At 46.9% G+C, this 20,426-nt stretch overlaps 2 protein-coding genes across 8 annotated transcripts in view; one reads left to right on the forward strand and one right to left on the reverse strand.

Annotated features, from left to right (window-relative positions):
• The window catches only part of PHTF2 (putative homeodomain transcription factor 2), a 110,858-nt gene extending 97,746 nt beyond the window's left edge, over nucleotides 1-13,112 (reverse strand). For 2 of the 3 annotated variants that reach the window (XM_075599610.1, XM_075599607.1), the window contains exon 1: nucleotides 12,953-13,112. Coding sequence is in view for 1 of the 3 variants with exons in the window: in XM_075599609.1 (XP_075455724.1) it covers nucleotides 12,953-12,967 (15 nt within the window). In the remaining 2 variants the exon portion in view is untranslated. The remainder of the gene's footprint in view (nucleotides 1-12,952) is intronic. The other variant, XM_075599609.1, reaches the window with a different exon arrangement.
• A 108-nt stretch (nucleotides 13,113-13,220) lies between these two features.
• On the forward strand, nucleotides 13,221-20,080 carry TMEM60 (transmembrane protein 60). Of its 5 annotated transcripts, XM_075599612.1 has the most exons (3): nucleotides 13,686-13,920; nucleotides 17,171-17,272; nucleotides 19,057-20,080. In XM_075599612.1, exon 3 carries the CDS (start codon nucleotides 19,110-19,112, stop codon nucleotides 19,512-19,514), a length of 405 nt encoding a protein of 134 aa, XP_075455727.1. In that variant the 5' UTR covers nucleotides 13,686-13,920; nucleotides 17,171-17,272; nucleotides 19,057-19,109; the 3' UTR covers nucleotides 19,515-20,080. The 5 variants fall into 5 exon arrangements, with proteins under 5 accessions (XP_075455729.1, XP_075455730.1, XP_075455727.1 ...); XM_075599614.1 differs by lacking the exons at nucleotides 13,686-13,920; nucleotides 17,171-17,272 and adding an exon at nucleotides 13,221-13,450; XM_075599615.1 differs by lacking the exon at nucleotides 17,171-17,272 and having other exon boundaries at nucleotides 13,685-13,920; nucleotides 19,062-20,080.
• Nucleotides 20,081-20,426: the final 346 nt, after the last annotated feature.

Raw genomic sequence — 20,426 nt, forward strand, 5'->3', positions numbered from 1 at the left:
TCGCTAGAAGAAGAAAAAAAAAGGAAAAATCACCCCAGGGTCAATTAAATAGCATTTCACCTTTTTTGAGATGTTCATTTTAAAAAGTGAAAATGAACATAGGTAGTTTTCTCTATAAAGAGAAAACTACCTTTCCACGATAAGTGTGTCTTAAACTGAGTTTATGGGATCAAGGTACTGCGATGTTTAATACGTTAAACCATATTTTTACAAGAGAAGCAAATCAGTGAAAATGCACCACTATGATTGAATTCATATTTCTAAAGAAACATTGACAAGTTATATACAGCATATGTGCTTCTCTTTTAAGCAAAAAATTCCTGGAGCCGAGTGAAGCAAAGTTGTGCGACTTGCAGAATGGTCATGATAACGATACTCTATAATGGAGATGTGAAACAGAGAACACTAACTTATTAAAAACCAGTGTCTGAATGGAAAAAAGAAAAAAGTTTGAAGTAGAGTTGGGCAATATACCAGATAATATCGCTATAATAAAATAGGACATAAGTAGATATTGAAATGTTCTATTATCGCGATACTACTGTCAGTCAACCATGGGAGCCATTGACGTTTTAGGGATAGTTTGTGACGTGCAGTGTAAGACAAGAGCATTACAGATGGCAGATCTGCCAATGTAAGAGCGTGCCTGACACCGATCCTTCCACCCTCCAGCTCTCAAATGATACCAGCACTTTCCTTCCCCGCAAAATCGGGTTGCCCCCATCCTCCTAATCCCTTTCCTACAGCCATCTCCAATGCTCGCGATTGAACGGATTATATTCTTAAAAATATATTTTATTTAAAAACACCTTGAAACTTGTAATAAAAGTTAAGGTGCAGTTCCCCCAGTTTGAGTATTTTTCACAGATGAGAATCAAGGGGCCCTCGGAGCTGGACTTTATATTTTCAGCTGCGGGGACCCTCTTGTTCACGAGATAGCTGAAGACAGCTCTGGTATAGTCCCCACAAGGGGAAAACAGTGATTTAAATCTTTGGCGTCAAGTGGGCCAATAGGCAGTGGCACGTGTGACGCGGGCGATGTAAATACAAGGAAGTCCTGGCTGTGATGGAATAAGCAGGGCTCCGTTTAAAAAAAAAAAAATAAAGGCGAAGCCCAACCTGCTCCCTCCTCGTCAGGTCGCTTAATTTTAGAGCGAAATATCAGGAAAATGTATTTTACAATAGTGTAAAGCTTTATGATATACTATACCCCCTTCTTCCTTAGGCTGTGCTTATAGTGCCTAGCGACGGCGACGCGACATCGCTCTGAAACAAATACATTGACTCCGTCGCAAGTGCTTATAGTAAGCGCGACGGCGAGTCCAAAAATGTTGAAGACGGGTAAATTAGATTTTTTTAGAGACCGTCGCCACATGATCGTCTCTAATCCAATCAAATTGCGCGGCCCGCCCCTTTTAGTGACATCACTGGCCTTGTCACTAGCGACGTCGCTTCAAATCAAATTATAACTTTTGCTGGTGGCGACAGGTGACGTCATCGGTCGCGCCGCCAGCACTATAAGCGCAGCCTTAGTTACATCCACCCAGAGGCCCCTGTGGTTTCTCTATCCTATGTACCCTAGGTAGCTTCTCCCATTTGCTGCATGACCCCCTGCTGAGATTAGGTCCTTGAAGTTCCATAAATCTCAGACCAAACAGCACCGTTGGTTCGGAAGTCAGGGACCCCCTTCGGGTCTGAATTCCCTCCTATTTTCACATTTCAGTTAGATGTGGACCAGTACGGTCATTGGTTAAGATTGAAACGTCTGATTGGTCAAAAAAAAAAATTAAAAAAACCCTGCCTGGCCATTTCAGATTTAGATTCCCTTGGGTGATTTCTCTGGAAGATGTTGGCTTGTACAGTTGTCCCACTGTCCCTGCACCAGCCCAAAGAACGTTATCCCGCACTCACGGGATAAACTGAAATTCTTGACGTTTAAAAGGCTCTTTTCTACTACCTTCCCATAATTATTTGCTGTTGTGGATTGTATATTATATTTTGTGTACTGCCTACCCTTCTAGATTAAACTCTTGCTAATAGGGGGTTCCCATTGTGGCGGGAGAGGGTTAACCAGGCCAATAATAAAGGTATTATGGCATGCTGGTTAACCCTAACCCTTGTTGGGGCTGAAGGGGTTAAAATGTATTATCCCAATAATACCATGTTTCCCCCTACACTACCGTTTTTGTCCCTGTTTTGCAGCTCAGAAGCTAGCTGCAGTTAAAATTAATGAAAATATGCCTGTGGGGAATTGTGAGTGTCAGCTCTTCAACCCAATTGTGGTATATAAAACTGTTGGTATAATAAAGATGTATGTGGTTTTACTGTTCCAGGAGTGCTAACCAGCGGGAATGTGCCAGGCGTGAGAGTCAGGGATAATTTTACGGTAAATTGTTGTCAGGGTGTGTTTGGGTAGACGGGGACTAAAACATGCAAATGGCCCCATTCCTGAAATAAGATCATTAGCTTGCCCCATATGTGTATATATGTTCCCTTTATTTCATTTCCAGTAGTACCAGTGCATCTATTTTTATGTATTTCTCTTTTTATCAGCATGTCTTGTATATTCATTTTTATTTTCATGTCATGGAGGTTTTAGTCCAATATTTGTTTTCAAGTGTTACATGTTCATTATTAGCATCAGTTTATTGATCGGTGTCATTTTTACATTATCTCGATTAGGAGAGCCTTTTCAACATGTTTACATATAATTTCATATTCAGGTCATGAATTATTATTTTAGTAAGCAACTAAGTTTAGTTATTTTTAGAAGTCGTTCATATATTCATGTAGCTTATATGATTATGTTTGCACTAGTTCTATTAGGGAGCGCCATTTATATTTATGTCATGAATTATCACTTCAATAGTACTATTATGTTTAATCTAGCTTAGTCATATGTTGGTGAACCTCATAATTGTTCATATTTGTGCCTAGTTATTATTGTTATCAATTCATGTTCCCCTTTTTGTCTGTTCATATCATTATGAGTAGCAACTTATACATCTGTATAGTAGTATCATTATGCCGAGTTTTATGTTTGTCATAGTTCATTGTCATCTGTGTCCAGTAGATACTGTCATCTTTTTTGTTTACATCAATTGTTCACATTAGCCCACTCACTATCTGTGTAGTAAGTTTGTCAAGTATTGTCAGTTGTATTGTAACAACGCTGATTGGAAGGTTCCGCTATTAGAGCACTCCTATTGGCTGAGGAAGTATCCGTCTTGCTATTTTAAGCAGCTAATGGGTGTAGTTTGACATACCTCCAGAAGAAGCGTCATATGACGTGAAACGCGTAGAGGTGACATCATCCCGCAGTGGAGAGCGGACGTGACGACGGGAGCTCAACCAACTGCGGTCATACCCCAGCCTCGCACGGGATGTGTTTCCTTCCTTATAGTAAGCGGTCTTATCAACTGTAGCTTTACCCTTGGACATTTACATCTGCAGTTCTGTGGGTTTTGGTTATGGGAACCCACTATTAGTGCTTGGGCTGTGTGGTTGGTTTGGGTCTACCAGGATCCTTTTTATTATGTGAAATTATATGTGAATATATTCTGTGTCAATTTATAAAGTTTTTATCTATTTTGACTGATGGTCTTTTCTCTTTTTGCGCCTCCTTTTTTTTGTACAAGACCAAGATTCCGCACTCAGTTTCCCAGCTGGAAACCCCCAAGCTTAAGGCCACTTGGTTATCCTGCCTGCACTATTGTTATCTTCCGACAGTGAGCGTCCACCAAGAGCACTTGTCAACCTCAACCAACTGGCACTAATCCACTCTAGAAGCTCAGATAAACATTTATTGATGATTAATAATGGATCCTTAGTACCTGGTGCTAAGGACAAGTAGAGTTGAGTGTCATCTACATAGCAGTGATAACCCAGGCCATGCCGTCTGATTAGGTCACCTAGTGGCAGCATGTACACTGTAAAGAACATAGAAGATAGGATACGATGGGCTATTTTCAGAAGATATTGTAATATTAAGTATGTTGCCAAAAAAACACTTATTGTCGTTCTTTCCAATGAGTATGGCACTGAAGTGTCATTTATCGCTACTGGCAAGAGCAGCTATTGGGTTCTGGAGGAGTCTGGGAAATCCGGTTCTATAGTCTACTATTCACTTTGGCACAAAGCAAACAGCTTCTTGAAGAGAATTTTTTTTTTTTTTTTTACAGCCTGTATTATTTATTGGGCCACAACTCGCAGAACTACATTCATAATCAGCATTAGCTATAAAAAGGATCGGACTCCAATAACAACAGAACGGGGACATACAACATAGAAAGGAAAAATAGAAACGTTTTTAGGTGCGTTATTGGATTACGTCGCAAAATTCAGTTATCCCTAAAAAAATCTATTTTACTTCGTTCCTGTAAAAAAATAATACTTTTTATTATTTGGGCCATGGTGGTTAAACTCTTATCTAGTACTTATTGCTCTATCCATATAACTGACTAATGGCATCAGAATTAGTCTCCACAAACAAGCAAAAAAAAAAACAAAACCCTATGGATAAACGATTTGTTTGTATACCCGAAATTAAACATTATCACAAAAGAGAATAGGTCAGGATTGTAAAAAATACCCTCTGAAGCATTTGGTTACAACAAGGACATTAAAAAAAATATTTTCAAATAAGTGTCAGACAAAAAGAAGGCGCCAATCAACAACACTTTACCCATTAACAATACGTTGCAGTCCCTTCTGGCAGCGAAAGTATTAAACACTAGCTGAGAGCCCCGGCGTTGCCCGGGATGTTTGTGGTGTGGGTGTGGTATTTGGGTGGGGGTGGTCCACGCGGCCCATGTGCGGTGGTAGTGCTGCTGTGGCTGTACTTATGGTGATTGTATCGTTGTGCTGATTTGGGAGGGTTTGGTGCTGATGTGGGGGTGGTGGGGAGGGGGCGGGAGGTGGTGGGAAGGGGGGAGGTGGTGGGGAAGGGGGGGGGGAGGTGGTTGGGGAAGGGGGGGGGAGGTGGTGGGGAAGGGGGTGGAGGTGGTTGGGGAAGGGGGGGAGGTGGTTGGGGAAGGGGGGGAGGTGGTGGGGGGGAGGTGGTGGGAAGGGGGGGAGGTGGTGGGGGGAAGAGGGGGAGGTGGTGGGGGGGAAGGGGGGGAGGTGGTGGGCGGAAGGGGGGGAGGTGGTGGGGGGAAGGGGGGAGGTGGTGGGGGGAAGGGGGGAGGTGGTGGGGGGAAGGGGGGAGGTGGTGGGGCGAAGGGGGGAGGTGGTGGGAAGGGGGGGAGGTGGTGGGAAGGGGGGAAGGGGGGGGAGGTGGTGGGAAGGGGGGGAGGTGGTGGGAAGGGGGGGAGGTGGTGGGAAGGGGGGGGAGGTGGTGGGAAGGGGGGGGAAGTGGTGGGAGGTGGTGGGAAGGGGGGGAGGTGGTGGGAAGGGGGGGAGGTGGTGGGAAGGGGGGGCAGGTGGTGCGAAGGGGGGGAGGTGGTGCGAAGGGGGGGAGGTGGTGCGAAGGGGTGAAGGTGGGGGGTGGTGTGAAGGTGGGGGGAGGTGGTGAGGAGGGGGGAGGTGGTGAGGAGGGGGGAGGTTGTAAGGGGGGAGTGAAGGGAAGGTGAAGGGGAGGTGAAGGTGGGGGTGGAGGGGAAGGTGGGGGTGGAGGGGAGGTGAAGGGGGGGTGGAGGGGAGGTGAAGGGGGGGATGGAGGAGAGGTGAAGGGGGGGTGGAGGAGAGGTGAAGGGGGGTGGAGGGGGGTGAAGGGGAAGTGGAGAGGGGGGGTGAAGGGGAGGTGGAGGGGGGGTGAAGGGGAGGTGAAGGGGAGGTGGAGGGGGGGTGAAGGGGAGGTGGAGGGGGGGTGAAGGGACGTGGAAGGGAGGGGAAGTGGAGTGAGGGGAGGTGAGGGGTGGGTGAGGGGAGGTGAAGGCCGCTCAGTCACCCGTCCGGCCGCTCCCTCACCCGTCCGGCAGCTCCCTCGTGGATCTGAGGCGGGAGGCAGCTTGTTGTGGCCGCTCCCCCACTGTGTCCCGGGCGCGCGCTCCCCCGCTGACTGTAGCGGCGCCGGGGGGGGGGGGTGGAGGGGAGGTGAAGGGGGGTGAGGGGTGGGTGAGGGGAGGTGAAGGGGGGTGAGGAGAGGTGAAGGGGGGTGAGGGGAGGTGAAGGCCGCTCACTCACTCGTCCGGCCGCTCCCACGGTAGCGGCGCACGTGAGGGGGAGAGCAGGAGGCCCGGGCCGCGCTTCCCCTCTCCGGAAGCGGCGCACGTGAGGGGGAGAGCAGGAGGCCCGGGCCGCGCCGCGAGGGAGGAGCCTGGAGTTTGCTGCTGAGCAGGAGGGCCGCGGCGCACGGTGAGGGTGATGGTGTGGCTGGGGATGTTGCGGAGCGTGGGGATTTGGGTGAGGTGGGGAGGGGGGAAGAGAGTGAGGGGCACCGGGAGAGGAGGGGGGGTGTGTGTGGAAGGTGAGCTGCGGTCCAACTGACGGGGGAGAGAGAGAGAGTGTGTGTGTTTTTTTTTTTTGTTTGGCCCGTCACTCTGCCTCAGGCCAATGAGAGGTGCGGGGGCGGGCAGGCCAAGGGACCAATGAGATTGCAGCTAGGGACGCAGACATACAGTGAACTCAGAAATATATAGTAGATGCCACTGCCATTAGCTCACTTTGGTCCGATTCTAAACAAAGGGTTTATGAGGCGCCTCCAAGGGGTTAACTAAAAAAAAAAAACGTAATGGTGTATTCCAGCCCATATAGTGGGTTCCTGAGCATGTGTTGGGACTGCAGACTTTGTAAGGACCCCAATTGCTCCATAGCATTGGTGATATAGCCGTCAAATAGTGCAGGAGCTTCAAACATTGCTCCCTACAATGCCCTGTACCCACGGCAGCAAAGCATTGTGGGATGAGACTTTGGAAGCTCCCACATTGAATGACCGTGATACCACCCACGCTGTCTGCACACAAAGGAGTGCAGTTTGGGGCCTTAAGTGCGTTCCCCGCACAACCTCATATACCGCCTGGGACCAGTCAAACAGTTGTGTTAGAAATTGTATGAGAAGGCAATAATATGCATTAATTAGGGGTTTGCTAAACATTTTCTAGCCGGGGGTTGTACCATGTAAAAAAAGATTGGGAACCACTGAGCTAGAGAAATCATTAACAAATGTAAGGGCCTGAAATATGTGCTAGCCTAAATCAGAACAGAGTCCTAGTGACATCTTGTTATCTTGGGCAAGTCACTTTGTCTCAAATGGGCTAATTGTAAATAGTTTGAAGTCCATATGAAGCTTTCAGATCCAAAGCCTCAGGAATAAGAAATTAGATGGAAAGCTCGTTGGAACACACATTAACTGCACATATTCTGGATGCAATATACAAAAAGCTACAACGGTAAACATGGTAAAATAGGTAACTTGTCACTGGGACAGACTGCTGCCATAAGCAACATTACTCTGTTATTATATGTGAAATCAATTTTAGTTTATGAAGGGAGCCTACACCGGTCACTTGTTTAAAAAGCAATCTGTGTGTTCCTTGAAAGATATGGGTCATATTTTGGAAGTGATTGTGTTCAGCTTAATTGGATCAAAGGACAGCAATCACCAATCATGCAGTTTTCTGGTATATTTGTGTCATCTTTATATGAAATAAGGCACCAGCCTCTTCTCGATGAGTGCGGGGCATGCACTGCAGGTCACTGTGGTGGGGAGTGGATTAAGCAGAAATGTCAGCAATGTGAAGTGCAAATTAGTGTATACAAAGCGCTAGTTAAATGGTGCAAAATAGTATATAAATACTTCAAAATAAGTGCAATAAACAATATAAATACAGTGTTATAATAACACAAAATCACAAATAAACAAGGATTATTTGAAATAATCCTTGCTTACACCATTGGCCTCTGAGGTTAATTAACCTAGGTTCTCACAGTGAACTTATCAATATACACTATTGTGGCATTTTTATCCCCCTCCTTGTCTCCATTCATATATTTCTTGCCAGTCAAGCATGCGGTTTTGAAAACCGGTAAACAACTAAGCGGATTGGAACCGGAGCGGATTTCCAAGTATTTCGCTTTTGGAGAAAAAAAATAAAAAAGGGTTTGATCTCATCTATTATTCGTCCTAACGCCATAGAAGTCTTTTTGCTTCTCAGAAATGTCAATGCATATAAAACAAAAACAATCCTTTCTATTAAGCTTTTTTTCCTCCACCAAAGTCAATTCAAGGTCCTTCCGTTTCATAAACAGATAATTAAGTTATTAGTGCCTAGGAAATGGAGGACTGCTGGAAGACAAAAGATCTTCTGTACTGAAATAAAGGAAACATGCAGATAAAGAGAAGGATTGTTTGATGTTTAGGAGGATCGCCCTTCAAAGACTAACTAAAAAATAATACCATAAAAAATAAGCAATATGTTTTTCAAACCAGAAGATGGAAACTAACATGAAGTTGAAACGTTACTTTACCTTTAATTCCAGCCACATACTAAGAATGAAAGCTACTGAGAGCCACTAAACACTATAATAAAATGATAAACAGAGATTTTTGAAGGTGGCATCTCATGTCCAGGGTGCATCTGAAAATAAACATGATGCTACATTATTTAGGTCACCACATCCATATACCCTTTAAGACACCTGGACTTCTCCTTAGAGCAAAAAAATAAAAAATAACAGAGCAAACCCAAGATATTCCCCTATGAAAATATTTCCATTGTTTTCAGTTACAGCTGGGAATCGGAGTGAAGGGTGATACATGTCATAGGGTTACCAGAGACTGCATGCCTAGTGGGCCAATAAGGAAAGATATCCAATGGGGATAGATTAATGTCTGTCTGTCTATTCGTATAGCACCATTAATATACATAGCGCTTCACAGCAGTAATACACGTGACAATCATAAATAACAAATAATACAAATAACACATAATGGGAAGAAGTGCTTCAAACATAAAAGTAACATTTAGGAAAAGTAGTCCCTGTCAAAAAGAGCTTACAATCTAATTGGTAAATAGGAAGAACGTACAGGTTCGAGGGTGTTCTGGTAAGTACGTCTGCAAGGGGGCAATGTTTATGTATGAGGTGTATAGTATCAGTCACGGAGCTACTCATATGCATCATTAAGAAGGTGTATTTTAAGATGGTTTAAAGGTGGATAGAGAGGGTGCTTGTCGGATATTGAGGGGAAGGGCATTCCAGAGGTGTGGGGCAGTCAGTGAGAAAGGTTTAAGACGGGAGAAGGCTTTAGACAAAAGGGGTAGAGAGAAGACATCTTTGAGCAGAATGCAAGATTCAGCCCTAATTTCTCACTATACACCATCCCGAGATGTAAGGAGGGGCAGACGAGTGTAATGCTTTAAAAGTGAGGAGAATTGAGTGTGAGATACGGGATTTGATAGGAAGTCAGGAGAGGGATTTCAGCAGGGGAGACGCTGAGACAGCTTTAGGAAAGAGTAAAGTGATTCAGGCAGCAGCATTTAGGATAGATTGTAGGGGAGACAGGTGAGAGGCAGGAAGGCGAAGTGGGAGAGAATGAGGGTCTGTGTCAGAGTATTAGCAACAGAGGAAAGGGCGTATCTTTGTAATATTGCAAAGGAAAAACGACAGGTTTTAGCTACCTTTTGCATGTGAGAGGAGAATGAGAGAGAGGAGTCGAGTGTGACCCCTAGGCAGCGTGCTTGTGATACTGGGTGTATGATCGTACTTCTAACAGTAATGTAGACGGAGATAGTAGGGCCAAGTTTGGGAGGAAATATATAAGGAGCTCTATTTTTTACATATTAAGTTTAAGTCAGCGGAGGGCCATCCAGGATTATATAGCGGAGAGACATTCAGAAACTTTGGTCTGTACAGCAGGTGGCAGGTCAGGGGTTCAAAAGTAAATGTGTCATCTGCATAGAGTTGATATTTGAACCCAAGAGATGTGCTTAGATCACCCAGAACAGGGGTGCGCAAGATTATTTTTGTGGGGCGCGGACGTCTCCTACCTTATCTTTGGAGAGGTGTTGCCATGGCAATATTTTCATGTGACGCGTCATTTGTCGCTGAATATTAGGTAAGGGGGGGCGCGAGCAAAGAAAGTTTGGGCACCCCTGACCTAGAGTGTGTGTGTAAAGAGAAAAGGTCCCAGAGCTCTGGGGTACCCCCACAGAGAGATCGATGGAGAAGGAGGTGTTAGCAAAAGAGACACTGAAAGTATGATGGCAGAGGTAAGAGGAGAGACAGGATAGAGCTTTGTTACAGATACCAAGAGTATGGAGAAGGAGAAGAGGGTGGTCCACAGTATCAAATGCTGCAGAGAGGTCGAGTAATACGGGAAGAGTGTAATGACCTTTGTCTTTGTTTCAGTGGAGTGAGCAGTGCGGAAGCCAGATTGTAGAGGGTCTAGGAGAGACTAGGTGGTGAGAAAATGGAGCAAGCAAGCGAATACAAGGTGTTCAAGGAGTTTAGAGGCAAAAGGCAGGACGATAGTTAGGGTCAAGCTTGCTGTTTTTGAGTAATGCTTGCATGTTTGAAGGAGGAGGAAAGGTACCAGAGTAGAGGGAGGAGTTAAAAATGTGTGAGGTAGGAGCAAAATTTTTTGGAGATGGAAAGGAATAGGGTCAATAGGGCAAGTGGGAGAGGGAGAAGAGATCAGCAAAAATACATCCTACGATACATTAAGGTTGTGTAACCTAAACCTGAGGTTTCTACGTACAATCATCAGGAGAAACATTAAAAATATTATTTTAAAATACTGACCTGATTTTCTTTAATAGGACACCAGTATTCAACTAATAAAAAAAAACATGCCACTGGCGAGGGTTTAATATGGTCCTACATCAGTGTGCAAATATTTGGTAATCCAATGTATGCGTCTATATATCGTTACTTACATAGCGCTCACAATGCACTCAGTGCTTTATAAAAGAGACAATACTGGAAATTATAATACAAGTGCAAACAAAATCAGACATAGGAAATCCCTGCCCAGAGAGTTTACAATCTAACGTCGCGTTCATGCTTAGCGCGACCAAACACATTAAAGTCTATGGGAGCGTCCATAGAGCACCCTCACGTGAGTGACAGCGTGACAGGTTTTTTTTTGTCATTGTCTCGCGACGGCCGGGTCACGTGAACAGTACAGCCAATGAGGGCGAACCGCTCATGTGATGCCATGGACTCCCCGTCGCTGTGAATCACAGGCAACAGATCGCAAGGACGACAGGCACGCGTGACGTCACGAGCGCCCTAGCATGGACGCGGCCTAAGGCTGCGTCCATAGACACTGCAGCCATTTGGAGGCTGAGTGAAAGCGGGTGCTTTCCCTGGCCTTAGTACGCGCGCCGTCCGGGGGCGTGTCTATGGGCGGGCCAGTGACGTCACAGAGCTGGTTCGAACCTCATTGGACGAACCACTCACGTGACCACCCTATCGCCCGAGAAATCAGTTTTAACCGATTTCTCACACATTGTGCACCCCCTCCCGCGCCGTATAGACGTGATCACTGCCAGTCTGATCGCTCAGTGTGCGGACACGTCCGCGCGGTCTGCCTATCTATGGACGCAGCCTAAGGACGCGGGCATGGTGCCTCGGGCCGCGCTGAGCCGTGCTCCTGCTCAGCCTCGTCTGCTTTTTTGCGTCCTGGCAGGCGAGGCAGTTAGCGCGCTTTGAGGGCGGAGGCGTGGCCAGTCCCTCGTTCCCATTGGATGTTTATGTTCACGTGACTGGCCCTCCGCTCCAGAAAGCGCGAAAACGTAATTTAATATGTCGGCCGCACGCATGAGCCCGCTAAAGCCACACACATACAAGATGCAGTAGGTAAGTGTGCTGGCTCAGCACGGTATTTTTGACTATGCCCGCGGCCTAACTGGTGTGTTGGGAGATTTACAGAGACAGCAGGTGAGGGAATAAGTGCAGTAGATGTCAGTGCTTGGCCACAGTGGGTCGTAGGAACTGTGTGGGGGCAGTAGCCATGAGTCTGGGCTATTGACATGCCTCATTTAGGTGAGTTTTACCGTTTGATTACAGGTAGCGCGAGAAGGTGCTTGGAGTATACACAGTGTGAGGGGAAAAGGTTTGAGAGAGAAGTAGAGGTGAAAGGGGTGGAGAGGAGGCAGTTATGGGTAGAGCGCAGCAGACAGGCAGAGGCATAATGAGAGATCAGAGAAGCAGAGGAGTGTAGAGCCTTAAAAAAAGGTAAGAAGGAGAGCTCTGAAGGTGATCCAACAATAATCCAACAGTGGTTTTTGGCTACGCAATAAAACTGTAAGTGTAAAGCCACACAGTACAGATGAGCATAATATAATTTATAGGGGGGAGTCAAAGTATGCAAATCTGCCTTCAGTTATCAACCATGGAATATTGGTGATTTATTACTTGTATCTACAATTTAGATCTGTAATCTGGTTTTGGAAAAATATTGGTAACCTTGACCTTACATGACTTGTGGGAACAAAAACAAAAGATACTGGAGGCACCCCATTACAGCAGATTACATGGGGATCACCGACTGGTGCAAGTGCCCGAGACTGGTGCCAGTGGCTGAGATTAATGCCAGCTCCTAAAATCCCCGATCGATACCAGTGCCCGAGATTGGTGCCAGTGCCTGAGATTAATGCCAGCCCCTGAGATCTCAGATTGGTGCCAGTGCCTGAGATGCCCGATTGATACCCGTGCCTGAGATTAATGCCAGTGCCTAAAATCACCAATTGGGGCCCGTGCCAGAGATTGGTGTCAGAGATTAATGCCAGTGCTAGAGATTAATGCCAGTGCACGAGAGGTGACCGAGACGTCTACATCCATCCGCTCAACATTTTCTTATCATCTGCCCCTTGTTAACACATTAACAACTATTTGTACCCCAAAAATCCCTTTGTTTTTTTACAATATTGGACCCGGTGCTGCAGAACGGGGCACATCAATATATATTATATCTATGAGATATATTCAGCCCGGCGCCTGCATCACTGCGCTCTCCATGTCTCAGACTTCCTGCTAGTCAGACAACTTCCTCCCCCTCCAGCCCCGTTACCTGCTGCCCGCTCATGTCTGCCTCCCGCCGCGGAGACCGGACGGAATCCGTTTGAATTTCACCGGAACGTGGAGCTCGCTCAGCTACCACGCGCGCCTGTGCGCGTGACAGGTGGTATGGTGTATACCGCCAGGTGCACGAGCCGCCGGTGGGCGGGGCATGGCAAGGGCATGGCGCACGCGCAACAGTCACGGGGACGCAAGCCACGGTCTCGTCAACGCAATGACGTAGGCACCCAATCCACTAATCCCGTTTTTTCACTATTGCAACATGACAATTTGCGGCGCAGGGAGAGCAAAGCGGAATAAATATTACTGTGCTCCTTTTGTGGCGTTCGGATTGGTTACCGATCCTTCTTTACCATATCTGGATGTAATAGCAAGGGAGTTGTTGTTGCCAGAAACAAGTATGGCCGCGGTGTGCAGATTGAGGTGTGAAGCATTCGGCGGCCATTTTAGGTTTGGGAAGAATACACTCCAAATACACGCTACGCACATGGTAAGTGTTTAGAGCACGGTACTATTATGTAATGCAATGTGTAGAGTAAAAACAACAACACGTGAGGTATCAATACATCTTCGCAGCTGCTTTTATTTTCCACCGTGCCAGAATGATGTAGCCTTTTAGCCGCTTGATTTATGCCCTGATCAAAGATGGTCGTCTCTAGCTTCACCTATAATGACGCAACAGCCATTCCACTTCGAGACACATCTCTATGGTTTCTAACACCAACCCCACCTCCCTTTCCAGTGAGTCAGCTGGGGGGTGAGGGGCGGGCATTACATGATTGACGCTGGTGCTAGCCAACCGTGACCTGATAAAACAGGAAGTTGGGACTGGCTGGTGATCATGGTGCCGCAGCTCATGTTGTTAGCGGGGGTAACGCGCACGGACAGCTATGAAGCTGGGCGTCTCGGTGCCGCGCTGTTCCTGCGTTTCCTAGGTAACACCACAGCTCCCCTAGAAAGGTGAGGTTCCCTAGCACTTTATTTATTCGCCTTTTATGCCATTACAAGATATGACATTTCAGCGCCCCTTTCGTTGTCTGTCAGTCCCTGTGCTTATAGTGCCGGCGACGCAACATCGCGTCAAAACAAATGCATTGCTGCCGTCGCGTGCGCTTATAGTAAGTGTGTGGCGTGATGGCTTGATCGCTGGAAGTCCTCTCAATTTGATTTTTCCAGTGACTGCAGCCTGATGTCGCCGGCACTATAAGTGCTGCCTTGGGCTAAGGCCCCGGTAACTCTGTTGCAACGCGCGCCTGCGAGATTGGCGGCGCGTGCAGCCGATTCCCTGGTCTGCAGCTCACTGCAGGAAGAGAGATCGGGGGGGGGGGGGGGGGGCGTGGCCATGACGTCACCCGGCAGGTTCGCCCTCATTGGCTGAACCGCCGGGGGGCGTGCCGTATCGACCCGTCGCGAGTCCTGCTCTCAATTCTATTGAGAGCAGGAGCAACTCTCGCCCCAGCGCTGCAGCGGGCCCGGCGCCATTGAGGGGAGGGCTCTCGTCCGTGGCGGATGCTGTAGTAGGCAGCGGGGTCAAGGCCTTAGACCTCGGGCATGGTCAGCGCTTATGCGCTGCCCCGTGCTGAGGCGCGCTGCTGCTCGGCACTAAGCCCCTGCAGCCGCAATGAGAGCGGCTTTAGCAGGGGTTCGCTTGCGGAAGCGTAAGTCTGAGAAATTTTTTAAATTCAAGTGCACAAGGGAGCGCAGGGCCGGTCACGTGAGCGGTTCGCCCAATGAGGGCGAACCAGCTCCGTGACGTCACTGCCCCCCCCCCCCCCCCGACACGCCCCCGGACGGCGCGCGGTCTAAGGCCAGGGAAAGCACCCGCTTTCCCTCAGCCTCCGTGCGTCTGCACGGCTGAAGTCTCTATGGTCTCAGCCTTAGGATCAGGATCTCACACACTTCAGTGGAGTTTTGCACATTTGAGGTCAACACATTTGCAATCTACCTTTTTTTTTGGCCCAGGACCCCCCCTCTCTCACACACGTCACCCAGAAATTAGTCATTCTGTAATATCCCCCTCCATAGTCCCCAAAACTCAATCTGGTAACAGGTAGGACATCTCCATCATTCACAAGGAGGCAGGAGGGCCCCCTCTCCTCCATCTCTTCAACTGATATCTCTTCATAAACAAGATGGCAGCGCCCTCAGCAGAACACCAGCTACCCGCTCGACTGTTTCCTGCACCATGCAATCTCTCAGCCGTCCCCCTCACGCTGCCTGGAGATAAGAGGGGACCTGGCTACACTTTTATATAGGGTGTCTGATATTTCCCTACATCTTTTGTAATTCATTTGGATTTCTAGCCACTGACCACATGCTAGGGCAGAGCTTTCCAAACTTTTCATGTTGGTGTCACACTTTTTAGACATGCATCGTTTCGCGACACAGTAAATCTGTTTTACTAGCAAACCCCTTAGAAGAGATACGGACACATACATAAATTGTAATAAAATGTATGGGGACACAACATATCTCATGAAAACCTTTCATTTATATTTTTAAAAATATATGATGTTTAAGATAACATACATTTCCAAAATTGTTGTCATTTATGAGTGACACAGAGAGGCTGGGTGACTGACTGTGGATTGGTGTCTATATATACACACACACACACACACACACACACACACACTGGGATCCAATCGGACTAGGGGGTGGGCATGGAGCTGTACTTGCCTTACTCGCTCCATGCAGGAAAAGGCGCCTCCTGAATGTGCAGCTCGGATAGAGATTTGGCTGCGCGCCAACCAGTCAGGTGGGGGGATTTTTATTTATTTTCCCCCAGCACGCGCATGTCACCCTGTGGTGACCAGTTTTGTCTAGGGGACGGCGCACGGCCCAGCAAACCCCCTGTGTGTGGCCCTAACCGCCCGCGCCCCCCCCTAAATAATCATGCGCCCCCCAGTTTCCGCACCGTTCAGAGGTTTCTTGTTACGTTCGCGTGACACACCTACACACTGCATCCGACACACTAACGTGTCGCGACACACAGTTTGGAAAGCTCTATGCTAGGGTATCATGCTATAATACAAGGAAGGGTAACTCTGGCACGGTAACCAAACTCAAGTGGGGTTATTGAAAATGCAAATATGAAAACCGATTATCAGGGACAGAGTTCATCTTGAAGTGTCACTTGTGTGGTGGGCGGGACTCTAGTTGTCAAAGTCTTAGGCCCCGCGGCGCGCGCGGCAGCGGGCCAGCAGCTCCTTTCCTCCAGTCTGGAGGTCCCCGCTGGCTCCTTCAGACGTGGCTGACTGCGTGCTGTGACGCGTCAGCCGGCCGATGCTGCAAGCTTCTGGTGATCAGAAGCGCTGACGCATCACGTGGTGCAGCAGTCAGCCAATGAGGGAAGGGAGGCGGCTACCATGTCTGTGCAGCTGTGCATAACCCGCCCCCCCCCCCCTCCTCTGGTGCCCGTTTCGCAGGCTGCCCCTTCTCCGGGAGGGGTAGAGAAAGGGGGGGGACAGCACGAGAGCCCTCCACTCAAACCACGCCGCCCCCAGCTCCCGCTCCCTCTCCCTACAGACCGCAGGGAGCGGTCAATTGCAGGGGCTGAGGTGCTGCAACGCTGTGCTGTGGGATGGTCCTGCCCCCTCACGTCATGGCTGCGCCCCCCCACCCATTTTGTCCACGCCCCCCGCGCTGGAAAAAATTAATTGCAGATCGCGGTGCAGTGAATTGCACGCGTCGCCGGCAAGCAAGGTGGCCATGTGGGCGCGTGCAGCGGGGCCTTAGCCTTACTCAGATCAAGCATCAGTAGCGCCACTAACTTCATAGTGTCTCTTTTTAACGTGAGAAATATTTTATTTGGCGCTAACCATGTACGCTGCAGCAAAATACAGTTTCGATACCATGAACTCCATATTCATTGTGATACGTGCATCAGCCATGAATGTAGAATGCAATCCTAGTTATAAAGAATTAACATGTTACTGTTGTGACCCAGATAAACTAACTTTAATCTTACAAAGTGACATGTGGCAAAAACCAGCATATGACAATTGGATTGTAAGCTCTTCGGAGCAGGGACTCGTTTTCCTAAATGTTGCTTTTGTCTGAAGCACTTCTTCCCATTGTGTTATTTGTACTATTTCTTATATGATTGTCACGTGTATTACTGCTGTGTAGCGCTATGTACATTAATGGCTATACATACACAGTTCTTGGCTGGCTTCAGAGCTGATTGAGACCCCATATCAAATTTCAGATGACCTCCAGCGGCACCTGGTGCTTCCAATTACTTGACTGAGCTCTGGATCAATGAAAATCACAGAGCTGTCAAAAGGCCAACCATTTAAACTGCTGTTGGGTGGGTACTACCTCCTGCCATATTAACTTCACCAGCCACTAGGTAGGATTGACTGTAGGAGAGAAGTGGCACACAATCCAATGAAGTGGGTCTCACCCTGGGACCCACTTCATTGGATTGTGAGCCAGTTCTCTCTTTTACAGTTGACTGCCATCACTTGGCTGCACATCCTACAGGACTTTGGAACAAGGCGGTATGTGAGTATTTTTTATTCTGTTTGGAGGGGGACCATCCCTTTTGAGGAGTCACGGGGGCTTCATCATTTACCCCAACTTCAGGGATTATTTGGCCCCACGGAGACGGTTATTTCTCACCAGCCATATTCCATTTTGCCAATTTTTTCATTATGATCTAGCACTGGAGCGCAGTTGTCACTGCAATTTCTACTAGGTAGGATCAAGGCTGATGGAGGGCTTAAGCAGAGTGTATGTATATTTCTTTATATAGCATCATCCAGGTACATAGCGCTTTACAACACATGACATAATATTATAACACAATGGGAATAAGTGCTTCAGGCATAAAACAATGGGAAAATGAGTCCCTGCACCGAAGAGCTTGCAATCTAAGTAGGGAGAACATGGAGACAGGAGGGTAGACAAAAAGGAGTGACAGACGGCACCACCAATGTAAATAATTGCATATCGATGGGAGCAGAAGAGGGGCCCCACAAATCCCTAAACTATTTTCTATATCCATGGGGCTCCTCACACTCTAAGCAAAAGTGAGATATGAAAAGTTTTTTTACATACAACTAGTGTATAAATAGAGCAAATAGAAATACTATTAATTTGTTGTGTCCTCAAAAAAGTAGACCAATACAATCTATGATCTATACAGGATTAGCTACAATGGAGCTATATTCGAGACATCTGATGGTTAGATGTCCAAAAGGTATATGCCTCTATATTGCTAAAGAGCGTAATATAGTCTGGGAGTATAGAATAAACTAGACAAATGTATAAAATCCATAACCTGAACAGGGAACACACCAAAGCAGAAAACAAGAAGGTAAACAAATATAAATTGTCAAACAACAAGGCCACAATAATCTGAATATAAAGGAGACACACTAGAAATATATAAGGGGGGGAGGGGCTCACTGTTCAGGGACTGCTTTGAAACTAATATGCAGTCACACATATGCCAGCAAGGTGCTACTATGATTCCCCTGTGCATGGTTGGCTATTTCGGCACTGAGTGGGTTTAAAGGTGCAGTCTTTTATATAAGACCAAAGTGAAGTAATGTCCATGGTAAGTCTAGCATGTAAAAACTAGACATGGGGTGGCCAACTCCAGTTCCCAAGGGCCACCGTCAGGTCTTAAGGATATCCCTGCTTCAGCACCAGTGGCTGTCTTTGAGCCATTGATTGAGCCACATGTGCTGAAGCAGGGATAGCCTTAAAACCTGATCTGTTGTTGGCCCTTGAGGACTCTAGTTGGCCACCCCTGATTTAACATTTACCCACTTGGTAAATGGCATAGAGTTCCATTCGTTCCACCTCTTATCGTGATGTGGCTTTTAACATTCTACTGATTTTTAGACCAGCCGGAGAAATAATATCTAGGAATTGCCTACTACTCTGAGCATGCTCTGATGGTCAATCTAACTCCATGTCATTACATTTCAATCAACTCCCAGTTTTCCTTCTCCAACCTGGATCACAATAGTTTTGCTTTTCTAAGGGAAATGGAAACTTAAATGTCACAAGGAAGTAGGCTGTCAATACCATAAAGCATTTGTATATTTGGATGTGCAAACTGATTTGTGGTTTTTACTTCAGCACAGGACACCCCCTCTTCAGCTGGGTTCTGAGTACCCTCTAAATCCGTTTAAATGAGAATGTCCCTGGCGCAGAGAGTGCTACTCACCTGGCTCTTTACCTTGCTCTTCTTGATCATGTTGGTGTTGAAACTCGATGACAAAGCCCCCTGGAATTGGTTTCTCATTTTCATCCCTGTCTGGATATTTGACACCATACTTCTGGTAATGCTGATCGTTAAGATGGCAGGAAGGTGTAAATCTGGCTACGATCCCAGGAACGGTGCACAAAACATGAAGAAAAAGTCCTGGTATCTCACGGCCATGTTTCTGAAATTGGCTTTCTGCCTCGCTCTATGTGCCAGGCTGGAACAGTTTGCAAATATGTACTTATGCTTTGTGTTTATTCCATTATGGGCCTTGCTGATCGGCGGACTGATTGAACTGGGATACAACGTATTCTATGTGAGGAGAGATTAACGTTCCCAAACCAGCATTACAGGACTAAGATTTTTTTTCTTGCTCGCTGCTTATTTTACTTGTCTGAAAGCAAGATTTTGCCACTCGAGCCCCTTTTATACCAGCTCACCTGACACTTCATGCAAGGACCAATATCCTTTTTATTTCACTGAAGCATGTGTTTCTGAACTGGCATGTACAGTATGTAATTAAATTATTGAAAGTGAGAATTTCACAGGCAGTTTGGTCTTTATGTGGTGTTTATAGCTCACAGCTTTACGCTCTGATCAGTTCTAGGCAGGGTTTGTGTGTGATCAGCAGAAATACATTTTAAAGAGGCATTTGCCTATTGCAGGTTGGCTCATAGCTGGTGGCCGACCGGGGCTACGCAGACACGCCATCCCTCCCTCCCTAATCGAGCAGCAGGGATTGCTACTTTTACTACGCGTCTTTCAGTTTTAAAAAACAAAAATAGGTCAAATGTCCACTTTAGAGGTGACTTTATTCTTCCAAACAAGGAAGCCAAAGTAACTTTTTTTTTTTTTTTCCTCTACACGATTGTCCCATTTAAACGCCTGAGAAATGGTGGAGATTTAGTTGGTTCTACAGTGGCAAAACAAAGATGTGAGCTGTACACAATTTGAGGCGTTTGTTCAGCATAAAGCTGCACAAAGCTTTGTAATACACGTATTGCCCCTGTGATAGCACAGATAGATGTTTCATATGTACTGCTGCAGTGTAGTCTGTACCAGACCAGTCCCAAGTCATTCTCTTACAGTTTATCGCATTCAATGCTTGTTTTTTGTTACCATGTTTGGTTAATGCATCTACACCTTTTATGTCTCCGTTTCAAACCCACGCATTTTCTCCCTCTAAAACCAGAAATGCCAAATGCCTTAGCAGGCTACATTCTGCTACTGCATGCTATGGTGT

The sequence above is a fragment of the Ascaphus truei genome, chromosome 5 (assembly GCF_040206685.1).
Source record: "Ascaphus truei isolate aAscTru1 chromosome 5, aAscTru1.hap1, whole genome shotgun sequence".
NCBI lineage: Eukaryota > Metazoa > Chordata > Amphibia > Anura > Ascaphidae > Ascaphus > Ascaphus truei.